General features: G+C 33.1%; 4 protein-coding genes across 4 annotated transcripts; 1 reads left to right on the forward strand and 3 right to left on the reverse strand.

Moving 5' to 3' along the window:
- The first annotated feature begins 420 nt into the window (after nucleotides 1-420).
- LOC106444248 (iron-sulfur assembly protein IscA-like 1, mitochondrial) lies at nucleotides 421-2,015 on the forward strand. Its single transcript, XM_013885744.3, has 3 exons — nucleotides 421-780; nucleotides 1,456-1,573; nucleotides 1,677-2,015. The coding sequence occupies exons 1-3, from the start codon at nucleotides 588-590 to the stop codon at nucleotides 1,774-1,776; spliced, it is 411 nt and encodes a 136-aa protein (XP_013741198.1). The 5' UTR covers nucleotides 421-587; the 3' UTR covers nucleotides 1,777-2,015.
- A 6,878-nt stretch (nucleotides 2,016-8,893) lies between these two features.
- LOC106439835 (transcription factor MYB7-like) lies at nucleotides 8,894-10,110 on the reverse strand. Its single transcript, XM_013881368.3, has 2 exons — nucleotides 9,776-10,110; nucleotides 8,894-9,673 (listed from the first exon to the last, which is right to left on the reverse strand). The coding sequence occupies exons 1-2, from the start codon at nucleotides 10,036-10,038 to the stop codon at nucleotides 9,073-9,075; spliced, it is 864 nt and encodes a 287-aa protein (XP_013736822.2). The 5' UTR covers nucleotides 10,039-10,110; the 3' UTR covers nucleotides 8,894-9,072.
- Nucleotides 10,111-15,578: 5,468 nt separating this feature from the next.
- Nucleotides 15,579-18,086, reverse strand: LOC106439834 (L-ascorbate peroxidase 3). The gene is made up of 9 exons (XM_013881367.3): nucleotides 17,824-18,086; nucleotides 17,621-17,745; nucleotides 17,180-17,229; nucleotides 16,707-16,772; nucleotides 16,577-16,625; nucleotides 16,358-16,440; nucleotides 16,184-16,263; nucleotides 15,986-16,091; nucleotides 15,579-15,891 (listed from the first exon to the last, which is right to left on the reverse strand). Exons 1-9 carry the CDS (start codon nucleotides 17,934-17,936, stop codon nucleotides 15,697-15,699), a joined length of 867 nt encoding a protein of 288 aa, XP_013736821.1. The 5' UTR covers nucleotides 17,937-18,086; the 3' UTR covers nucleotides 15,579-15,696.
- A 1,538-nt stretch (nucleotides 18,087-19,624) lies between these two features.
- LOC106439833 (beta-galactosidase 13) lies at nucleotides 19,625-23,864 on the reverse strand. The gene is made up of 18 exons (XM_013881366.3): nucleotides 23,578-23,864; nucleotides 23,406-23,501; nucleotides 23,207-23,319; nucleotides 23,045-23,111; nucleotides 22,861-22,953; nucleotides 22,633-22,776; nucleotides 22,460-22,554; nucleotides 22,268-22,373; nucleotides 22,110-22,194; nucleotides 21,884-22,002; nucleotides 21,604-21,771; nucleotides 21,328-21,503; nucleotides 21,116-21,222; nucleotides 20,934-21,043; nucleotides 20,726-20,836; nucleotides 20,557-20,661; nucleotides 19,948-20,442; nucleotides 19,625-19,862 (listed from the first exon to the last, which is right to left on the reverse strand). Exons 1-18 carry the CDS (start codon nucleotides 23,791-23,793, stop codon nucleotides 19,728-19,730), a joined length of 2,541 nt encoding a protein of 846 aa, XP_013736820.2. The 5' UTR covers nucleotides 23,794-23,864; the 3' UTR covers nucleotides 19,625-19,727.
- Between the last annotated feature and the right edge of the window lie 1,007 nt (nucleotides 23,865-24,871).

Here is a 24,871-nt window from a genome sequence, read left to right on the forward strand (position 1 = left end):
TTTGGTTTTACATTTAATTTTAGAAGATAAATATGATAATATATAAATTATCTTATTTACATATGATATATATAAATATATATAATTTTAAGTATAAATATGACTAAGCTCATGAGTTGATTCATGTTCATTAAAGATCGTTTAAATTCAGTTATTCAATAAATCTAAAAATAAAATTTATGCTCATGAAAAATCGAGATGAACCGAGCTAGCTTGTAGCTCATTTTTGACACCGCAATTCCAAAGTAAACCCGACTTGAAATTCTATAAAACTTGAGTGGGTGGGACCTATAAAGTCAAATCTAAAACGGGCACACCTGATGCACTCCTTGCTAACCAAACTAAATTTACAACTAACCGAACCGAACCGGTTTTTATTTTATTTTAAATTTATTAGTTTCCTTTTCCAATAACCGAACTACATACTCAAAACCCAAAAAACCCGTTATCGAACCGAATTATTAACTACTAGTCTCTTGTCTCATTTTCTAACGAAAGGAGACATTTTCTAGCTCTGAGATTTTATTCTTCTTCATAAATCATCCAACAACCCGTGAACCTATAGTTTCTTCGAAGGGTTCGATTCGATGAAGGCTTCTCGAGTTTTAGCGGCTGCAGCAGCGAGGGTAGGACCGGCGATAAGGAAGCAGGTGTTAACGTTGACGGACGAAGCAGCATCTAGGGTTCATCATCTCTTGCAGCAGAGGCAGAAACCTTTCCTCCGATTGGGCGTTAAAGCCAGAGGATGCAACGGTTTATCATACACACTCAATTACGCCGGTAAACAAACTCTTATTGCCAAGTTTCAATCTTGGGTTGCTGAAAAAAACCCAACCTTGCTATGTTTTGTTCTTATCCATGTCTTTGAGATTTAGACACTAGGAGGCTTGGTCAAATTGAGATTTAGTGAACTGCTTATGTGTGTTAGCTCATCTATGTAGAACCCATATGCATTGCTTTGTATATTTAATCTTGGGCTTATGAGATGTTACCTTGGCTATTCATCTCGTTTTATTACATACCTTGGTATATAAGTTTTGAGACTTGAGAATGATTTACACTATAGGTTCCTTTAAAGTCTCTGTATGTTCGCCTCCTTTGGTTCTTAGCTCTGTCCATGTGAAAGCCATATGTTGCTATGTTACCATTACAGAGAGCTATCTAGTTTTGGCAGATGTTTCTAGTCTTGAAGTGTCTAGATTAGAGTATAACATTCAAGTTTAGTACATCCGTTACATTTTGTGTTCTCAAATTTGATCAGTGAAGAAAACCTCCTTGTTTCCTGAGGGGAAAGTAGTTGAATACATAGTTTCACCTTTTAAGTTAATTTATAGATGCTTGCCTCTTTGCTTTTCGTTGTTCCAGAACAAGAATTTTCTAGCTATGTTTACATGCTGTTGATTGTGGGTCTTTGAGCCGTTGTTTATATACTGAGCTCCATAAGTATTGTATCAGATGAGAAAGGGAAATTTGATGAGCTGGTGGAAGAAAAAGGTGTGAGGATCCTTGTGGAGCCCAAGGCATTGATGCATGTGATTGGCACCAAGATGGACTTTATAGATGATAAACTAAGGTTTGCAAACTTTTGTCACATTTAACAAATCCAATGTCTGTTTATATATTTCTCTTTACAAATTTTAGAGCGGTGTTAACTTTTGTTTTGTGTTTAAATGCAGATCAGAGTTCGTGTTCATCAATCCTAACTCGCAAGGTCAATGCGGGTGTGGTGAATCGTTCATGACAACATCTACTTCCTCGAGTGCTAAACAGAGTTGATAGTGTTGCTGCACTATCATATAATTACATTGTTACCAGAGTCTTTGAGAAACACAATGCTTTTACCAGTAAGAATTGTGCTTTTATTGGTCACTTCATCACATGTACATTATAAACAGTCTGGTTGCTTAAAGATATTTCGTAAGCTATGTACTTGTGCTTGTGATTTTCTTGGATATCAATTCATGTATTCTTTAGAACACCAAGTTATAATAAAATGTATGGATTATTTAAATTAATGTACGGCCTTTTCTGTTGTCTCCTTAAACCCATTAATTAACCAATCTGGTTTTCACTAATCGACATAAGAACAGTCTTTGAATTTTGACCCGTTTCTTTGTTCTTCCTGCGAGAGTTCAATATCGATAATGGAGTTACCTGGAAGTCTGGAACTGAGTCCCGTTTTAGATGGTACTTAGAAGCTCGCAGTAAAGTTTAGCTTCCGCCCAGACAAAACTTCAGTTACGAACACAGCTGGATTATTGGCTTGCTCGTCTTTGAAAGTGTTTCATCTCTTTTAACGACAGTAGCCCACTAGTGAAGTTTTAAGGCAGATGTTTGGTTCCAGTTATGGTCGTCTCTCAAAGTTAGTTAGTTAGTTTCTTCCGCAACAATTCTTGTCTCTAGATACAGGTCATACGTCATTGCTTGTTCATTTATATTTAGGAGGGACTAATGTAGGGTCCAAAGTTAATATGGATTTGGGTAATGAAGGGATTGTTTTTTTACATCAAACAGCTACTTTATTACTCAAGTTACTTGAGATGATCTCGGAGACAATATCAGAATATGGAACGTATGAAATTGTGGTTAGTTCTATGATGACTGAAGCTAACATGTGCATTGTGCTCTACCAAACTCACAAATTGAAATCTTTATATATTTTTTATATCTTTAACACGAAAACTGAGGTTGCTTTACAAATCTTACAAAAAAACATAAATATTCGCATAACAAGAAGCCGAACTACTTTAATTTAAGAAGAAAATGAACTACTGAAAAGGTGATAATGTATCAAAAGCTAAAGATACCAAACAGATTTGAAGAAAAAAAGCTTTCCACTCCTAAAACGTCGAAGATAGTCGCCGTATCTGAGCAGGAAAAATAGGTCTCTTCTCCTCCCTCACCATAACCTCAACAATGGCCACAGTAGCCTTGGCCGCCACAACGCCCGCCGGCAAAACGACCACCAACATTAAGACCACGACCACGTCCGATGAAGAAACGAAGTAAACGGTCATCGCTATACTGACCACCACCATTGAAGAAACGACCAAAACGGTCATCGGTCTCCTGACCAGGACCACCGGAAACACGACCAAAACGGTCAAAGGTCTCCTGACCACGACCAGGACCAAATAAAAACCGATCATAACGCTCCTGACCAGGACCATCTGAAAAACGACCAAAATGGTCATTACTATACCTTTGATCAGATTCCTGGCCAAAAGAGGATTCATCGATAGACATGTTATCTGCCTCGGCTTTTTCACTAATCGATGATATCAACAAATCCATCCTTTCTTCCATCTTTTGAAGACGACAATCCATCTTTTCTTCGATCGTCTTCAGACGATCGGACAATCCTTGCAATATCTCCATCACATCAGATACTTTCTTCTCATCCATGTCTTTCTTATGTTTCTCCAAATCATCTTTCTGCTCTCTACGAACTTCCTCTAGATGCGTTGTTGCCTCGATCACAGTAGGATCTGCTTCAGCAGGGGTGACCGACTTATTGTCCATGGAGGATATGAGACTAACGAGTTAAAAATGAGAAATGGAGAACGGTGAAAACCCTAGACGCTTAGGAAGAATGTATTTATAGACTTTATTTTCTGGCTTGAGGGACAGGTGTCTTTCATTTATTTGTTTTCCAAATTATTTTTTCCGGTTATTGTGAAGTTGATTTAGGTAGATTCTAAGGATTTTTAAAGTTGATACATTTTAAAATTATGTTAATTCTCTAAATATATATACTATTTAGATCATACTTTCTTTTGGTAGATTGCTACAAATTATCAAGGATTTGTTATATTTCTTTTCTATCATCTTTACTATTAAAAGGAAAACATTGTAAAAAAATCTATTTGAACAAAGTTGTTGGACTCTTTCAATTTTGTTTGTTAGCCATTATATTACCTTAATTAATAAGCCCCACTTAATTGGTTTATATCTATCTCAAACTAAGATTTTGTTTATAACATAATAGTGCCTCACATGCCTAGCATTATATCCTCCGACATTTTAGCATTTAACGTACCTTTATACACATCTCAATATTTGAATGTATTATTATTCAATTCATACGTATGGAAAAAATCTAAAAAAGTTAATGATATGCGATATATATTTTGACCTTATATAAATAACCATACATAAAAATAGCATTCGTGATACTATTTCTTTATTTATATAATTCAAAATATTTACAAAATCAAATTAGATAAAAAATACTTTAGTAAACCTTTTGTCAAAACACAATTATATATTATGTTAATTTTTTTTATAAAACTATTTTGTGATAATAATTTTTGATTTAAGATAAGTTTAAATTTATTAAAAACCCTAAAAATATCTTAATATAATGAAAGATGGATTTGGACATTCGGGTCTTCGAGTCAGGTATAAATCAATTCTTTTCGGGTTCAATTTATTCGGATCCTTGATATTTGGATGCAACTAAATATTTGAAAAAAAATTGGTTCAGGTTTGGATAGGTTCCTTTTGGATTCAGATCAATTTGAATATATAATTCAAATACATATAAAATACTGTAATTTGAGTACATAATAGGTATGGATCCGATTCAGGTATGTAGGACTAAAAAGACTCAAAACTCCTTCGTAAAATCCGAAACACAAAAAAATCCAAAACCCAAAATTTATCGGAATTCTTACTCGAGGAACCAAAAATCCTAATTTTTATTCGAATATTAAAAATTTATTCAAAACCTGAAACTAGAACCAAAAGCACGGGCCATGAACTAATAAAAAATACTCATATACTGAAAACATATCTGAAATACCTAAATATGCCTAATATACAAAAAACAAATTTTTTGAGTACTTTGAGTATCCGTACTCAAAGAGAGACCCATAGGTCCAAAAGAATCCAAGACGTATTTTTTCCTGATCCCAGACTCGAACATCTATTTCGTATCAGTTTCGATTCGTGTATTTCATACCTAAGAGAGAGTTATAATAAAAAGTGTACTTTTAAAATCTCAAATAAGCTAATTCATAAATTAAATAATTTCTTTTAAAAAATTATTCGATATAATACAACTTTATAACATATAAATATATAACAAACGTAAAATACTAATTCATATCTAATTTTGATTATAACGTAAAAACCCGCGCTTTGAAAGCGCGGGTCAAAATCTAGTTTATTCTGTAAACTAGATATGAATTATGTTTTTCTAAAATTAAATTAATATTAAAAATTACCCAACTTCATAATATTGACAATTAATGTACTAAATTATGTTCTATAAGAGGTATAAAATTTTAATCGAAATCTTCTTTAATATTAATACTAAAAATTATGTTCTTTAAGAGATATAAATTATCAAGGATTTGTTATATTTATTTTCTATCATTTATTCTGTAAACTAGATATAAATTATGTTTTTCTAAAATTTTCCAAAAAGCAATGTCTTCCAATAATATCATGTTTATTTTATTTTTAATTAGGTGCGGGTCTGCACCTTTACGAAGTAATATATATATATATATATATATATATATATATATATATATACATCTTTAAATGTTACTTTCTTTTAAATCCAAATTTTATTAGATAAAAAAATTAAATTTATATTAAAAATTACCTAACTTCATAATATTGAAAATTAATGTATTAAATTCTGTTTTTTAAGAGAGATAAATTTTTAATCGAAATCTTCTTTAATAATAACCAAACCATCATTAGACAATCTAGATTTAAAATCAATCAATTATTCTAATTGTGGATTAAAAATAATCTCAGTGACATTAAAAGCTTAATCCCAAATTTAATGATATATATATATAGCTTATAAAAACTAATGATTAAAATTAAATTTATAGAAAATATGAAAAATCAGCAAAACTTATGCAATTATAAGTTTAAGTATGTTTAATAATAATAATCATTATCTTATCTAAAATAAATTAATAAGAATATTAATAATTTACATTTTATTTTATTTATTAAAATTTGAGTTAAAATTTTCATATCACATATGAACAAGATTAGTTTTCAAATTTATATAAAGACAATATATTTTCCAAAATTCAAAAACTTAAATAGGGTATTTTTAAAAATATTCATTGTTAAGACTTATGATTAAAACTAAATTTATGAAAAATATGACAAATCAGCAAAATAATTTATCAAATAATAGTACTGAAAAATTTCAATGATGTTTATTGAATCTGCTTACTATAATATCTAGTGTCATCCTAAAATTATAAACAAAATGATAACAATCATAGAAGGACATGATCACAATGATTAATGAGCTTCATGCTGGCTAATTTTCAACGGAGCTGAAAGAGATAGATATTCTTTAAAGATAAATCTAAGCATTCAAGATTTCATATGTTCTTCGTAGGCATATAATGCAATATATGATTCTTTAGCTAGAATGCTTGATCGTTCCACAGGGAACTTTGTTATGTTGTTTGTTTTATTTCGGTTTGGTTCTCTATACCATCTCAAGTTTGAATAAAAAAAGAATCGTTTGATGTAAAAAAGTCTAATTTTATTAGATAAAAAATCTAAAGTAATATTAGAAGAATACACTTCCACTTACAATCTCAAGCAATGCTTCTAACTTTGACATTGAAATAATAATAAGTCTAGTTCTTATACCGAAAAAGGTTGACCCACAAAGGATGAAAGATTACATGCCCATAGCATGTTGTAGCACAATCTATAATATTATAGCGAGAATTTTGTCCAACAGAATGAAGGAAATTCTCCATATGCTATATTGGAGACTGATCAGCTTCCCATTCGATACATTGGCCTCTCGCTAACAAAGATGAGCTTGACAAGACTGATTATGAACCTGTGGTTGACAGGATTTAAACTCGCTTACTGAACAGGTCGGCTAAGACTCTTTCATACGCTGGAAGGCTCCAACTTATTCATACATTGATCTCAAGTGTTATGAACCTTTGGAGTTCTGCTTTTCGACTCTCAAACAGTTGCTTTGCAACAATAGAGAAAATGTGTGCGCTGCCTTCTTATGGTCAGGAAGTCCTAATCTCACCACTCGGGGGAACATTGAGTGGGATGACCTAACCGTACCATAAAGAGAATGAGGATTGGGAATAAGGAAACTCAGTGATGCTTCCCGAGTTTTGGCTTTAAAACTCATTTGGAAACTTTAATAACACCTCATCTATTTAATTTGGGTTGCCTGGACGAGTAACTATCTTTTACAAGATATATCCTTATGGGAGTCCCTGAGAAAATAACTTGAGACTCGTGGGTGTGGAGAAAACTTCTCAAGCTCTGTACTCAGAATTTTAGTTTTGTAAAAACAAAGATAGGAGACGGTTTAACAACTCATTTCTGGTCAGATAACTTGACGAAACTAGGCCCTCTGATAAATCTCACAGGAGCAAATGGACCTTGACAACTAGGAGTGCTAAGAAATGCAAAGGTTGTAGATGTTGTTGACGGAACCCATTGGAAGTTTCGCAGGAGCAAGAATCAGACTTTTCAGTCTTGATTCATTAACGTCGACAAACCGCCAATTCCTAATTGAGATGCAGGCTCTGATTGCCTCCTTTGGAAGCAAAATCAGGATCACTATGAAAGCAGAATCCTTACTGAACATAACTGAGATCAAATTTGTATTGTAAAGTCTTGGGTTTCTTGACATCGGATTGTTTGGTTTGATGAAGCCATATCTGTTAGGCCTTCGTCATTCGAAACATAATATCAACATGGGATGGTATGAGGAGTTGGAATGTCTCAGGCATGTCTTATTTGCGGTGACCCAGATGAATTTAACAGTTCAACAACAACAACAACAACAAAAAGTCTAGTTATATTGTAACAGCCAATTTATTATAGGTTTGAAACACGAAGTAACATGTCCATTTACAATTTACAAAGTGAGCAAACAAAGATTTCTTTGAATTCTTATTTTGTCAAACTCGAGTTCATATACTGAGTCGTGCGACTAGTCTCGTTGTTTGCCAACTTTACGATTACTGCCCAAAATATATTAAATTTGCATATTTGCCCAATCATCATATATATTCGTTATTTACCGCTAATGCACATTCTGATTTGAACATATTGTTATAATAAATGGACATGCAAGTCTAAATAGACATCTCCCACAATCCTTAACCAACCAGTTCGTGGGATCTAGATTAACATATTGTGCCTTGATTCTGTGTATTCCAGTGTCCTACAGTATCTACGTGAACCACTCTGATTTTCAAATATTTTCATAAAATATTTAAGAGTCGGTTATTAATTTTTTTAGTTATTAAAAGTTAAGAGACGGTTTCATATATTCCGCTAAGAACCCTATCCTAATAACCTCCCATTAATCATGTGTTCTAAGTAGATTCGTTTTGGTTAGTGAGCTTTTGTTTAGTGTAAAGTTTACACTGTAAGTGTAAACTACTATTTTGAAGAGTGGATGTTATTCAGCTAAAAAATAACCCAACGGAAATCTCATATTGGGATCAATGAAAAGTCTTTAAAGTATGTGATGAATGTGAACATGTACTATTCAACTACTTCTATCGTTATCACACGTCTCATCCTCATACAATGATACAATTTATCATCCGCATATAACTTATCACTTAAAGTATGTAATATTGTAAATTTGTAATAATAGATATAAACATGTACCATCCAACCACTTCTATCCGTATCACAGGAAACTGTAGGTCTAAATGTACATGTTCTCATGAGATTGAGAAAGGATTCTGAGCCCGACCGAGATTCTTAGTATAGTTATCCTCTTCCCTCTCTTCAATCTTTGAGTTACAAAAAAAAAAACCGAATACAAAATCACTTTTTTTCTTGTTCACTAAACACAAGAAATAAGCATAAATTAATTCCAAAAACCATTAACAAATTCTATTAAATAAAAAAAACACTGAATTCAAACTTGATTAATATGTCTGCATTATCAAATGAGACGGCGATACATTTGATCATAATATTTTTAAGTTTATGTACAAAGATTAGGAAAACCATTAAAATAAAGTAAAAGCGAGATTAAGAGTAGGCAGTATCAGATCTACAACTTTATTTTTTGTTTTTTGTTTAGTTCATTTCCAAGCTCCGTAAATCCATAAACCTCGTATTCAAACCCAAGAAGTCATAACCAACGCTGCTAATACTACTAATGTCAAGTGAAGAATGGCTAATGCTACTGCTATCCTCTGTTTGACATTTTGCAGTATCACTACTAGACTCCATGCCGTTTTGCACGTAAAGACGGGATGCAGTGTAGTTAATAGATTTCTCTCTTGTATGATCATCATGATTCTTGTTGTGCCATGGTGGACTGATCCTAAGCTCGAGATTCAAATTTGGGCAAAAAATTTCTTGAACAACAACAGCTGGGTGATGCTCAACCCTCTCTTCTTTGCAAACTAACCCATTGATTAGATTCTGCTTTTGTTTTTTATTTTGCTTCTGCTCCTCGGACTTTTCTGTTTTATCAAACAGAGACCCAAAAGAAACATCTTTTACAACTTGGTCCTCTGTTTTCTTCGAATCAGAAACTTTCCCTGCGTTGATCGATCTGTGAGTGTTGGGATCAATCCCTTTACTCAAGAGTTTCCTCTTTATATGCGTGTTCCAGTAATTCTTTATCTCGTTATCTGTTCTTCCAGGCAATCTCGCCGCAATTAAAGACCACCTGATGAGAAATAAAAAACAGAACATAAGCTTCGGAAAACAGAGCATAAGCTTTAAAGAAAACAGAGCATCTTAGAATCTATGAATAAGAGGGGTTGCTTACTTGTTGCCAATGAGGCTATGAAGATTGATGATAACTTCATCTTCGTCGCGGGTGAAGTTTCCTCTTTTGAGATCAGGCCGGAGATAGTTAATCCACCGGAGACGGCAGCTCTTGCCGCAACGGAGGAGACCGGCGGCTCTAGGGAGAGATCGCCAGCAGCCTTCGCCGTGGGATTTGATGTAAGAGACGAGTCTCTCGTCTTCTTCTTTAGTCCAAGCACCTTTGTTCATGTGTTCTTTCTCGCAGCAGGGAGATCTTCCCATGGTTCCTTCTTCTTCTTCTTGTTCTTGTTCTGCTCTTGTCTCTGAAGAAGTTGTTGTAAGGCTTTTATGGAGAGAGGAGAGAGAAGAGATAGAGAAGGTTGGAGGTGGAAGGTGGGCCTAATTGCTTCTAGAAGAGAGTTGGTAGGACACGTTTGAAGGAGTGGCTGGTGGGCTCTTCATTTTGTTTTGTTTAGTATTTTATTTTACATCAACCTATAACTACCACATTCACATTATTCACTACTATTGTAAATCTCACACCATGTATTATTTTTCAAAATAAAATTTCTTTTAGTCCATTAAATCTCATTTTCTCAACATGAAACGTTAAAAATGTTGCGGTTCAACAAAACCATCAATTTTACCTTGTTACAAAATTATCTTAACTCTACATATCTACGGTAAAAGTTGATGGAGTTAGGTTCAACAAAATATTTTGTTTCAGTTTTTATTTTATTTTAATTTGGATTGTAGCTTACATTACTGTATTGATACTTTTTGATTGGAGTTATGAGACTTGAGAGTTGTAGCAAAAATAAAAAGTATAGTCGAAATTTCAAACAAACAATAATGGATGGGAAATGATACAAAAGTATAGTCCTAGTCAAATTCTTGATCTTCATCTGTTGCTCAACCAACTTGATAGCTGGTCCGCAAGCCTCAGATTAATTTGATGGAATTAATATTAACAAATACTTAAATTCTACAGTTTTTGTATTGATTAGTTAAATCCTATATTCCAATCGAAACAACTAAAATTTGGTAAAGTTCACACCGTAGTCAAAATATGTGAACACTATCACACCATCGAATAACATTTTTAATAATTGCAACCACGCGTCACCGCCTTTTACCCTGTCAAAATATATAAATTCAAATACAAACAGATCAAAATTGGAAAAGAAAAAAAAAATAACGTTCTAGAAAATCGATGTTACCAAACTCATATATCACCATCATCTAGTTGGGACAAAAAGCCCTACATGCCCATACGTGACGCCTTGTGAGGGAATAGTCCAACTTAGTTTCTTTTAATTACTATTATATCATCATGACTCCAAACCCTCCTTTTCATTTGTCTAAATGATTTGATGGATTGTTATTAATATTAGTCAGATACAAAAAATTATTTGTTTAATCTAATTGGTCTTTCCTTGCGGATTTAGATTGCTTGTTCTAGTATTGTTTACTTATTTAATGAACATTTGTTAGGACAAAACTTGATTGATAAGTTAAACTAAGTCCCTCAATGTTATATATATATACTCGCCCTTCACAACCTATAACAATAAACCTATAGTTTATTATACGATAATACGTGACAAATCCGCAATATATTATAATACAAAACTGATAACAAATTGGAAATGTAAGCTTAAGCTCGTAAATGTAGGTACAAATTTAATAAACAACGTTCTCTTATTGTTGCTTTAAATGTGGTGATAATGTTTACAAAGAATAGAGTTAATCAGAGATCTTGATCTAGAAGAAAAGTCGCTCGATGAAGCATATCCTTGTAAAAAAATCGAACAAGAACGATCTCCCAAACCAAACATGGAGGGCAGAGATTTTCATTAAGGGCAGAGATTTTTAAGAATTATGTAAAAAAATCCATAATGAATCATGTAATAGCAGTCCCCCATGTTTGCCTTTAACTAGTTGTCCAGAGTAATAAAATTTAGCTAGCTACTTTGCGTTCTTACTATAGAAAATTAATTTTCTTCGTCTTAGAAACAACTTAATTTGCAAGTTTGGTTTATTTCTTTTAATTTATAAGAATTGATAGGTTTCTGTAAAATTCACAAACAAAGTATTGATGAACCGCACAAAGTAGAGAGGATTACCTAGTTCGAGTATTAAAAGTTATAGGTGGAGGATAAGTGTATGAATTGTAATTTGTTATAAAAATAGAATGATAGTTATTGTTTTTTAACGAAGTGTATTATGTATATAAGACTCTATATGCTTTGTATCCGTACAAAATAAATAAAACTAGTGACAAAGAGTGGTTGGAAATGAGAGAGATGTCAGGACTCATGGGCCGACCTTACCTTCCAATGTACAAAGACAGATTGCAACATACACCGGTCATCCTGAAAGTTGTTCTAACTACCTAGTTTGTAATTACCATGCTAACCTCCTCATTTTCTGTGTTTAGCAAAAAAACATATCAACCACTAATATGTTAATCTCATTAGAAAGTAAATTATTCTAGTAACGAGTGAACATAAATAGAAGTGTGAAGGAAACATCAAAATAAATTAAAGACTATTAGGACATCTTCGGTGGTGTATCAAAATGAAGAAAAATATCAAAAAATATGAAAATCTATCTTCAATGATACATCATTTTGAAAAAAAAAAATGAGAATGTGAATAGTGCTATATCATATTTGAGAGAACATTATTCACAAATTCATTTTAATGTTGAACTTTTTTATTTGTATAATAATCCCTAATTTTTGAAAAACTTTGTTTTATGCATAAACATAATATTTACACAAAATCTTACTTTTAAAACTTTTATATAACATATATATATATATACTGATTATTTTTTTTATAACTTGCAATTTAATATGAAATATATATATATATATAATAAATAATAAAAATTAATATCAAAATACATAACTAATACAAATTAAAAACACATACAAACCTAACACAACATATATAGAACATGTTTTGATTGATTATGTGTGGAAAAAATATATTAACTATTGTTTAAATAAAAGTTTACTTTTGTATTGTATGTGATTGTGTAATTTTATTAATAAAATAAATAGTGTGTTTTAATAAAGATAGATTGTAGTTTAAAATCCAAAATTTTAAAATAAATAAACATAGTTTTACATTCTATCAAATAAATAGTCTTATTTGCAATAAATAAAAAGTTGATAAATGAATATAATTAAAATTGAAAGAGAAAATGAAAATGAAAAAACTATTGGAACAAATCACAAATTCATGTTGAGTTTACTTCATTTTGAGGAATAAAATTAGGGAAACTATTAGAGATGGTCTTAACCCAACATCGATAGATCTTATAAATATTATCCTAAACATTCGAAATAAAAGAAAAAATTGACATAAAACCAAAAAAGTCTAAAGAAGCTTCGTACCTAACAATACCAACCATGTCTAATCCTCAATAGGGTTCGGTTTCAGGTAAGTCCCACTTGGTGTAAGGTGTGGTGGGTACTTATTCACCAATTTTATATCATCAATCAATGCTATATCGGTATTAGATATCAACATTGCGTAGAGTACGAGGCAACTCTACAGCGCAGCGGTACGTAACCATGGACCTCACATAGGAAACAAGCTGGAAAATTAGCCTAATTCAATCTAACCAATTTTCTTTGTACATTTTCGTATCACACGATACCATGCTAAATTTAACATAAACAAAAATTAATTTCAAATAAACTATTTTAACTATCAAATTTAAGTCAAAATCAACATCCACTGAAATGATAGTATTAGTCAATTTGGATATCTAAGATGTTATATGTTGAGTCTTTTTTTTTTTATAACTTTGATGCAATCCCAAAAATTTGATAGGTCTAGTGACTAATCACCAAGAAACTTTTAGAAATTCAGATTTTCTTGCCACTTACTGCATCTGTCGATGGCCAAGAGAAATCGAACTCATAACGAAAGTTTCAGCTGAAACTTTTTTTACCACTAAGCCAAAACCACTTGGTTAAAAAAAAGTTATATGTTGAGTTCTTTATTATATATTTAATTTTGCTGAATAAGCTGTCAAATATAAATAGTTCATCAAAAAACTATATGAAGATCTAAAAATATATCTGAAAAATCGTAAAATATATATAAAAAATCTACGATTGTAAAAACACACAGTTTGAAAATATAAGCGAAAACTCGAAATAGGAAAACAGCTTATTTCAACTAGAAAATTTGCATCATACCTTTTAATACCGTAACTTTGATACTATACAAATTTCAACAAAAGCTAAAATTCAAATCAAATAAACTAGATGAACTATCAAATTTGAGCCAAAATCAACATATACCGAAATAAGTTGGTCAATTTATTGAGTCAGATATCATGCATACAGTTTCGGCTGAGTTAAATGTACAGTTTCTTATGATTTATCTCGCCATGCATCAACAAAAAAATATTAATAATTATATATAATTCATAATATATCCAAAACTCTGAAAAAACTAACATACCTAAAACCTAAAAGTATATCCTACAAATCAAGATATATATGAAAATTCGAGATACTAAAATACTCATAATATAACATGATACCTAACAAATCAATACATACAACTTTTTGAGTTATTCGGGTAACTGATCTATACTCAAGTAGGAATCAGAACCTAACCCATATCCAAGGGTGTCTAAGCATGGAGAATCCAATAGGGTAAAACATCCATAACTAAACTTGATTCGAGTCATTTTTTGGGTTGGTTTTGGTTGGGGAACGCTCTGTGCATTTTACTTGAACCTGATAACCCGAAGTGGAACCAATAAAACAAAAAAAAAACAATTCACACAAAGTCCAGTTATAGATATTCTACCATATTAGGTTTTGCATTTTTAGACCTTTGATATTATTTTGGTTTCAGTTTTTATCCGAGAATCGATCGGGTACTCCTATAGTCTAAACATTATATTATTTTTTTTAATTTTTAGTTATTACAGACTTACAGTATGGTTTTGATATTACATATTTTTTTTAGTTTTCTTCAGTTTGCAGTGTATATAATTTGGGCTTATATTGATATTTTGGGTTTTTTTTTGATATTTTAGTTTTACTGGGTTTTTGGGTATATTTTTTATTTGAATTTTTGGGTATATTTTACGATTTTTGGGTATATTTTGGATATTTGGATATATTTTAGCTTTGCGGGTATTTTTTGGATTTGGGTTATTCTGAAATTTGTTGAATTTCAGATATATTTTTGAATTTTAGAATATACTTTCGTGGAAGCTCCCTTAGTCCAGTGGTTTGACTAAATGTTCATTAATGTTTCTACACCAGCAGATCCAAGTTTTAATTTTCGAAAAAGCAATTTATCAAACAATTATGCAGCATACCTTATAAGACTGTTAGTATTGTCGGTTCTCGGATTAAAAAAAAATACTTTAAACATTGTAGGTACCTATTGATAATTTTTAGCGTGTGGAAGTTGACTTAGAAAAATTTAGACACATGACTGACATCTGATTCAACAAAGTTTAACAACATCATTTAAAGTACATTTTAGTTAATGTTAAAACTAAAACACCAAAATTAATATCTGAATAAACACATCCAAAGTTGTTCATATTAAATTATGCTTTTCTGAAACAAGGTGAACAATGAACACCTTGATTCCAAAACTTAGCTCTATTAAAAATTAGATATATCCGGTTAGGATCTGAAACCTTTTGTTACAAATCCTAAGCTTTTTGTGCAGAGTACTAATCCTAAGTAGGTTTTAACGATTTTTTTTTTCCTAAAATAGAAAACCTGAACCAAAACTTGAATGAAACACCTCGATCATAAAGACATAAACTGATCAATGTGTGATCTTATTGCAGAAATATAAGAATCTATCAGTACATATTATCTTTTATAGACGCATGCTTACAAACCAGAGAGGAGAGAAGGGGAATGCGTTCTTTCTATTTCATCTACTTCATCTTTCTGCGAATTTCATAGAAGTAGCTAAAGGCCACAACAGCAGCAGCCACCGCGACTCCGACTGCAGTATGTGCCAGTGCGGTGCAGTCTGTTATCGCCATAGTGACTGTAGACGTTGGTGTGAATCCAAGTTCTGAAAGTTTCTTGTGTGACTCTGCATAGTCTCTGAAGAATGCATCTTCGTCCTGTTAGGAAAAAGAGTTACAAACTTCAACAAACAAAATGGCTAACAAAAAAAAAAAGAAATCAAGATGGCACAATAATGAAGATATTACATACCTTTGCGTAAAGCTCAACATATTGACGGAACTCGGGCACTTCCAGCAAAGACTTGTCCGTTGAAAGTTTCAGCAAGCCATCTGATTCATCTTCTTTTAGCAATTCCCTGGTACCAACAAAGATTATGGTTTAAACAAACCACTAACCATAATTACTAGTTGTTGTTCCCAAATGTCACAGGAATTTAAAGAATCTTACACAAAGTATGAGTTATCAAACTTGAGAGGATCTTGAGTCCATTGTCCGTCAAAACCTGATCTCTCTGGATGAGCCATTCCCTAATCATCGGAATCTTATTTTTAACAAACTCTATACACAAATTACTGATTTAATACCAAATGACAAATATGAATTGTGCCACAAAGAATTTACCAGAGTATGTGCCCCTGACAGTGCCACAATATCTTTGTCAGACAGTCCCATCCGGTGGAAGACATCTTTCAGATGTTTGGAACCTACATGCAAAGTATATTGTATATTGGGGTAAAACCACGACACTCCAGATATTCCATGCGTTCATCCACCATTTTACTTATTTGCTACACAAGCGCAGAGCTTGTGATTATTATTAGCATATAACTTTCATCCTACCTTGATTAGCATCAGGAAGTCTTCCTTCGTCCGTGCATGCATTTGAATCCTATAAGAAAGAAACATAAAGCTAATATTGTTATATTGCTTTTTGACAGTAAGATGTTATTAATTGCTGAGAAAATATTACTTTTCTGCCAGGAACAAAACTGATGTCAGGTCCACCAGTCACTTCAACTGCTACCACACCAGCAAGCTGAAATTGGAATAATCAAATTCATGGGAAAATGAATGAGCAAAACATGTTTTTTATAAGATAATATTGGCCCTGGCTGTGTACTTTTGCTGGCTGTGTACTTTTTGTTCTGAGCATTCACTTTATGGTTACAATTGTAAAAGCCAGAAACACACAAAAAGACAAAATAAGCCGAAATAATTTCAGTACAAGTAATTCTCAGTTCCCCTGTTTCTATACCCAAAGGACTGCACGACAACTGAAACAAATATATCTAACAAACTAACACACTTGATCAGGTTATAAAGACAACTAATAAAAAGTCTTGTAACCTTTACTGACCAAAAAGGGATACTGATTTTACTTCAGAGTCTTAATTGTAATGATCATATCATCATTGACGTTCAAGCAACATTAGTTTTAGTTACCTGGTACAGGTCCGCATAACTGATCTTGGGATGCTTCGTTTTCACGTCCTCTGAAATATCAAATAATCAACATTAAAATTCAAAATAAGCAGTAACAATATTAAAAAAAATTATTCAAGTCATAAGACAACAAAAATACACCCCACATGAGTACAAGGTAAAGGTTTCTTAAATTGATGAGCATAAAAGACACACTCTGACAACTTAAACCTGTGATTTCTCATAATCAATACTAATAGAACTATCTCATCACAAGAATCAATACTAATAGAACTATCTCATCACAAGTACAAGTAAATCCAGGTGAAACATAGCCAACCATCTCAATGTATGTTTATAACCTATAAAGATATCATAACCCATATCAAACACACAATCAATCAATGAACCTCAAAATCGAAACGTTATTCCATATATAGATAAGGTAAAATAAAACCTCACCACAGAGATCAAGCGCTATCTTCAAACCGCTGTTGGCACCATGACTGTACTCTGCTTCGTTTCTAATGGAGCCATTAGGTCCACCGGTCTTGGATTCAGCATCGTAGGTTCCAGCATCATGCCACCTTTTCACAAACAAGACAAGACCGAAATCGCACATGCAGTACACAATAAAAATTCAAACGACAGAAACAGAAACTTACGCCAAACGGAGCATGATCGGAGCGCAGTTCTTCTTGGCGATGAGAGCACGGAGTTCACGGCGAGCCTTGTCGATTTCCTTAAGGTACTCGGCGTCAACGATGAGTGCCGCCATTGTTAGTCTCGAGTCTTTTTTTTGAGAGAGAGAGAGAGAGAGATGAAGATATATAAGAAACAATATATGGTTCAAAGGAAGATAATGTAATCAAATATTGTTTTTTAGTTAACGTTGAAGTTTGAGCCAAAGAGATAAAACCACCCAATGGGGAAATGGGCTTAAAAGAATAGATGGATCGGTGTCAGTGATCTTCTGTTCTCTGCAGTATCTAACCTCTAGTGGAGTTCGCCTAATAAGAGTATTATTATCTGCATGTTGTTTTTCTAGCATCTAAACGGCATGAGAGTTAATACATATTTATAAAACGGCAAGCATATTTTTTGTATTAAGAAACATTTCTTTCTTTATAATCCATCTATGGCTTTGATTGGTAACCATTAAATTCAATGGAAAAGTGAATAATACAATGAACAAATATTCAGTCGAGAAAATGAAAAAGCATATCTAGATGAATTTGTGTGCATTTCATTCTTTATAGAAACTGGAGAGATTTTTTTTCTTCTTAATATTTTCATTTATAAGGAAATGAAAGAAATAGAGTGGGACTCATGAATCTACAATCTAACAAAATATTCAACAAAAATGGCATAAAAGTTGATGAATGAAAAAAATTTCATTATTTTTTCTCTAAATTATGATCACCAATTGAAGCCTAAGAGATTTCGGTTTACGTTTGTCAAAATACTAATTTCCTAAAACCGAAAAATTGTAAATTATAAGATTGGTGTTAGACATTTAGCGGGTGTATTCAACTACGAATTTGAGGTGTTTTGTATAAAATGATAAATTTACTGTTATTCAAACATGAATTTAAAAAAAAAAATACTTTGATATTATTGAATAATCTAGCGTTATCGAACATAATTTAAACTAGAGATATTAGAATGATTTAAATGTTTTAGAATTGGTCAAAAATAAAATAAAAATTTTTTTTTTGAAAGAAGTTTCTTAATTATAAAAATAAAAAACTCAAATTTCATATTTTTAGTCTTTAACTGAAATTCTAGTGTTGTTTAACAAAAATCATGCTATATTCTCTCTTTTTTTTTTTGGTCAAACAATCATGCTATATTCTCAGATTCATCTACAATCATGTAGAAACTCAATAAAAATCATATCACGATTCAATACACTTAAAAACGCATTCTTAGGGTATGTGAGATTTATTATTTTTTCTTTTTTTTTTTGTTAACCGAGTATCCTGGTCCCATCGAGGTGGTCCAGACTAGAAACCGAAGTGAGCATGGAAGCTGCCAGGGCGTCACCATGTAACGGTCTTCGGTCTCGGATGCTGCAGTCCATATGTAAATTCCGCAGTGGCCAAGGCTCGAACCCAGAGGCGGGCATTCCAGCTAGAGCTCCTATACCACTAGACCAAAGCAATTTGGTTATTTATTTTTTCATTTCTATTCTACAATATATAATCTTATCTAAAACAGTTCCCAACCAACCAGCGATCTTCACCGCGTTTACGGCCGGTGTCAGTTTTCGACATCGGCTTTTAAAAGCATAACAAATTTGTTTTAAATTGTTTTTATCAATAGCAAGAAGTCCGTTTCATTTAACAATCAGTCTTCTTCGCTACACTCTACCAAATTTAGTTATAGTTTATAAGGAATAATTTCAAAATTCGTTACATCTTATTTTCAAAAAAAAAAAATCTTTACATCTTATAATATACGTTTTAATTAATAAATTCAAAAATGGAACAACAAAACAATGCATAGCTTTTGTATCTACACAACATGAAATACAAAACAGTTCAGCGAAGCAAGTAAAGATATATACTTAGTTCTTCTTTGGACGGCCACACTTGACTTGCACAGCAAGCGTCTTCACAACTTTGGGACATGAATCCTTTTTATCTTCCTGGAAGGTGCTCTTGTTAACCGGAATCACACATTCTGCTTTACCCAAACAATACTGCAGCAACAAAGAAAACCAGTCCCCGTTACTTTTGTAGCAAGAAACATTATTTACAAAACTATCGCCAGTTCAAATTTCTTACCTTCTCGACGACTTGTTTAGTGACAGGAGCATGGCAAGATCCACGGGTGAAGTTTCCGCAACTCCCAGTAGGGTTTCCAAAGCTAGCAAATTCCACCGCGGAGATCTTCTTAGTGCCGGAACATTTGAGATTAGCCGTGAGCTGCACATCATCAGTGATGGCCTGGACATTGTCATTCTTCCTAGCCCAGTGTCGGACACTAGGAGTGTAGTCTTCTCCAATGTAAGAACACACGGTGTCTCTATTGACGATGACAAAATCGATAAGCTCTGGATTCACATTTGGTTCTTCCTCGAATATAACCAGAAGATTTTTCTTGGGCTTCAAGAAAGACCTAGGGATATGATACTCGATTTGTGTTGACTGGCCTAAAGGAGATAAAAACGACATCCAATATCGACCAACACCTTCTCCGTTAACCCAAATCAAACCCTTTCCCATTCCATTCATCCTTATTGCTGCAGGGCTTAGGCTTTCTGGCGCATCAAAGTATGTCTGCATCATATATTTCAAATATTGTTCATTAATTAGATCATTTAAATTATCTCCTATTATATGATGGCTGATGATCAAATATATCTTTTTCTGAAAAGATTTTAGTAACTCCACCTGGTACCATGTAAGTCCTGGTGCTTTTCCTGAGAATTTCTCCCACTTAACCTTCTTCAATCCTTTCTCGGTGTGAATATCGAGCTTTTCGCCTTCCATACCCACCTACAGATTTGGAAAACCAGATCAAAATCGGCTCAGCGGTTGAGAAGTAAGATTCATGACAAACCTTGTTTCCCCATTTGCTTTTCTCAGTGAGATCCATTGGTCCAGAGCTCAACCCTGAGATGGAAACACTACGTGGACCTGTGAATCTATGCTCCAGATAAGACCCACTGTCCTGTTGACACACAAGAAAATCATAGATGATATCATCATTAAACTTGAATGTTTTTGTTATTACATAATTTTTTTGTAAGAAAATATATGTTTCTTACTGGAAATCCTGTTAAAACCCCTAGCATGGTGAGGTGGTTATCTCCTTCTTTTAGTGCAATCGGCTTCTGAAAGACGAAACTCTTCTCATCATGGCTACCATGTCCGTTTCCTGAAAAAAAATTCATTAATTATTCCAGTTCTCTAATCATGAAATCTAAATATTGTAACTTATCAATATTACCAAGGTATTCTCCATTGAGCCAGGCATGCAACGCGTGGCCAAGACTAGCAACCCTCACAGTAGGCTTGCCTCCCTTCTTCTTAAGGTCACTATCATCTATCTTGAAGCTATAATATAGAAAATTAATCAGATAAAGTTCTTATGTTTCTTTTTGATGTTTTCTTCTTTAAAAATTTGATACATAAAATAATTAAATCCATTTGTACGCTTACTTTGTTGTGTACCATCCGTAATCAGACTCGTCTTTGGCCAAGCCATAGAGCTCAACGGGGACATAAGAATCACCTTTAAGCTCCTGTGGAACGGTCTCGGTGAACACTTTGAAATCAAACTTCTTATTTGCCTTCTTTGACTTCATAAAGTTCCTTGCAGTGTGATGAGAGACAATCTGAAACATATAGCAACCAAAAAAAATGTAATTAAAGAATCTTTTATTTCTCTTAGTAATTACTTGATTTGCAGCAAGATTTTTGATTTATCATCATCACCTCTCCGGTGCTATACACAACAGTTTTGCAGTCAGGGAGAATACTGATGGAACGAGGCGGTATAACGTAATCCTTTCCCCTGAATTTGATTATTTCTGCAGATTCTGTGTTATTGTTAGCTAGAAACGCTGCACAAACTTTAGTTCCAGGCTGCTCGTAGTATCTTATCTGCAATTACAACAATACATATCAAAATCAAGAAATTGAACATTTCTATTTATTCTGTTAGAAAGATTTCAAATGTTTGGATTTATCGATGCATATATATAGATGCAGTTACCTCTGTGTCTTTGCCAGGCTTCTCAGTTCGAGATTGGCCCCAGAGAAGTGCCTTCTTGCACAAGTTAAGTGCGTTGTGAAGATGTTTTAGATGACCGTACTTAGGCTCCTTTTCCAATCCTATGTGTGTAACAAAAAGGCACACGAGAAAAATACATTAATCATCAACTAGATTTTATTAATTAAAAAAAAAAATTCTGCTACTTGTGTTTTTTATTTTATTTTACCGTATTCATCAAGAGGTGCATCATCATAGTAACGAGTGGTTACATAATGAGCAGAGGTTCTTCCAAAGTTAGTACCTCCATGATACTACAAGAAAACAAACAATTTGATAACGTTCTTCGAACATATAATTGGGGGTTTATACAGTATTCTTATCTACCATGTAGTAGTTAACATGGCTTCCATTCTTGGAAAAGAACCGGGCTACAGAAAAGGCTATATCTTCTACAGATCGTTGCACCGGAGGATCGCCATAAACGCGGAACCTACAATCAATGTACAAGACAAGTTTGACCTCATTGTCTTTTGTTTCTAGTTGATGATAATTAAGGAGCTCAAGTGAAGAACTCACTGAGTAGTCCAATTCTCTGTCCATAAAGATGGCTTGTGCTCTCTGTTGGGACCAGGGAATGTATCACCACAATGTCTTCCATTACAGGCGTTGATCTATTAAAATATTAAAGTTCTTGATGTTAAAATTACCTTGTTATAATTATCAAGTAATGTGATAGAAATATGACTTACCATAGGATCAGGAGCATCATTTTGCTTACACATAACCCATGGGATCCCCAAATTCATAGAATGTACCAATTTAGATGCCCACTTAATGTAGTTTGATCCATTGTTTTTATATGCACGTTGAACAGCACTATACTCATTCTCTATCTGCATCCAGTTTTCAGTTTACAAAGTTTTCAATAGTTCCAAATTCATATATAACTAAGAATATATTTTTGGGGTCAATGATACCTGTCCTAATATGATGGGTCCTCCTTGTGGAGCAAAAAGCTTCTCCTCCTTCATCATATCAAGTATCACCCTAACATACCTCTCTGTATGTTCCTGCAGTTTCATCAAATTATTGTAAACCTTTTGATTCTATTATCACACTCATATAAACATATCATACATGCACATGTATAAATAAAAATACCTTGAATGGTTTATTGTCTGTACGGAAGAAGATCCCGGGAATTTCTCTAAGCCAGTAAGGAAGTCCCCTGATGTTTAATCACAACCATAACCATGAAACATGTCACATAACAACTCAAAACACCAAAACCATTATGAATAAGAAGAGAGTCAAAGAAATTACCCATGAGTCCATTCAGCCTGAATGAATGGTCCAAGCCTCAAGGTTACGTACATACCATTCTTCTCAATCAGTTTTATAAACTTCACCAAATCGGCTCTACCCGAAAAATTGAACTGTCCCAACAAAAATAAACAAATAACCTCAAAAAATGATATAAGTTTTCTTATTAATTTTTCTGATATATTCTCTAAGAAATTACCTTCCCCTGTTCAAGCTCATGAAAATTCCAAAAAACATATGTTTGAATCGTGTTCAAACCACCTTGTTTTGCTCTCTTAATAATCTTGGGCCACATCTAAAACAAAACATTCTGGCCAGGTAAGTACAAAATTAAAATAAAAGTTTAAAGAAATGATTTACGAATGATTTACATCAGGAGTGCTACGAGGGTAATGTATGGAGCCAGAGTAAAGCAATTCTCTTTTTCCATTGATGATCAAAGACGTTCCATCATAAGTTACTTCTTTCTTCGTGTTCTTCGAGGTTGCCTTCTCCTCGTCCTTGCTTGAGAGAGCTCCAGGGAAGCAGAGGAGAACAACGAGAATGGCTAGTAAAAGCCATGGATGATTAGAAGAATGTATTCTCATTTGACTATCTTCTTTGTCTTCTTTTTCTTTTTTTTTCTTGGGACAATGAAATAAGGTTTGTTATAAAGAACTCTTCTTTTTATTTCCTAATTTTCTCCTTTAATTTTGTTTTCTTTTTTACGTTGAATTTTCTAATTTTAAGTTTTTTTGTTTGGAGAGCCTAACTTGGCGGGTATACACACATACACTTCTCTCACCATCAAAAAGGAAGAAAAAATGTGAGCCAATGCTTATGCTGAGGAAATGCTTAAAACTTTGTTCATGGAGAACCATTGATTGTTGTTTTCATTATATAAAACTATCTGAGGTGGAGTCTCTAATCAAATCATTTGTCAAAAGTATATGATACACATATGCATGATCTATCAATATAAATACTCTTTGCACCGAACTGTTTGGGAGAATACATATATATATTTTTTCACACTGTTGAGTTTAAAAGATGAAGATAAACAAAAACGAAATTACCAGTATACATGACATAAAAGTTTAAAAGAGCAGATATATATAGAACCCGAACTGAAAAGAACATATAAAATAAAACCTAGAAGGATTGAGGTAATACCAACCAATAGACTGACTTTTGTACTAACTCTCAAGGTCAAGGTGCTAGCATTTACTGACCGGCAGGGGCAAAGCCAAGTAGTAGACACCCACTGAATTTTCATTTTTGATTATTTTTGTAAAGTAAAAATTAGAGATTAGATAAAATGGAATTTCATTATTATTGCACCCACAATGAAATATAAGTCTAGCTTCGCCCCTGTTGACCAGCCTACTCATTGAGGGGAACATGATGAGCTGAGGAGGGCTGTGATCTCTGGTCTCTGGTAACAGTCCTTGCAATTTTCATGGCCATTTGGTTTTCCCTAGTTATGTATGTTCCAGCGACCAGTATTGGATTTGACTGAGATAATACCTCATGGCTTCCACTCTATTTTGCAAGTGAAGATAATGCAACGGATACAAAATAGAATCTTGAATATGAAAGAAGGAGGCCACAAAGACAACATGGTAAAGTGGAGCAGCCAGAAGATATCAAGTGGCGATCATTTTTAGTCGAGAGAGAAAAGCTAAA

This window comes from Brassica napus, chromosome A3, assembly GCF_020379485.1.
Source record: "Brassica napus cultivar Da-Ae chromosome A3, Da-Ae, whole genome shotgun sequence".
Classification (NCBI taxonomy): Eukaryota; Viridiplantae; Streptophyta; class Magnoliopsida; order Brassicales; family Brassicaceae; genus Brassica; species Brassica napus.

Coding starts and splice junctions, on each gene's coding strand:
- LOC106439833 (XM_013881366.3), bottom strand. CDS start 23,793: ATGAGAATACATTCTTCTAATCATCCATGGCTTTTACTAGCCATTCTC. Junction 22,777..22,860: donor GACCCATCATATTAGGACAG/GTATCATTGACC, acceptor AACTGGATGCAG/ATAGAGAATGAGTATAGTGC. Junction 21,504..21,603: donor TTGTGTATAGCACCGGAGAG/GTGATGATGATA, acceptor TATATGTTTCAG/ATTGTCTCTCATCACACTGC.
- LOC106439835 (XM_013881368.3), bottom strand. CDS start 10,038: ATGGGAAGATCTCCCTGCTGCGAGAAAGAACACATGAACAAAGGTGCT. Junction 9,674..9,775: donor CATAGCCTCATTGGCAACAA/GTAAGCAACCCC, acceptor ATTTCTCATCAG/GTGGTCTTTAATTGCGGCGA.
- LOC106439834 (XM_013881367.3), bottom strand. CDS start 17,936: ATGGCGGCACTCATCGTTGACGCCGAGTACCTTAAGGAAATCGACAAG. Junction 16,773..17,179: donor GTTATGCGGACCTGTACCAG/GTAACTAAAACT, acceptor TTCCAATTTCAG/CTTGCTGGTGTGGTAGCAGT. Junction 16,264..16,357: donor TGTCAGGGGCACATACTCTG/GTAAATTCTTTG, acceptor TCCGATGATTAG/GGAATGGCTCATCCAGAGAG.
- LOC106444248 (XM_013885744.3), top strand. CDS start 588: ATGAAGGCTTCTCGAGTTTTAGCGGCTGCAGCAGCGAGGGTAGGACCG. Junction 781..1,455: donor ATACACACTCAATTACGCCG/GTAAACAAACTC, acceptor GTATTGTATCAG/ATGAGAAAGGGAAATTTGAT. Junction 1,574..1,676: donor TTTATAGATGATAAACTAAG/GTTTGCAAACTT, acceptor GTTTAAATGCAG/ATCAGAGTTCGTGTTCATCA.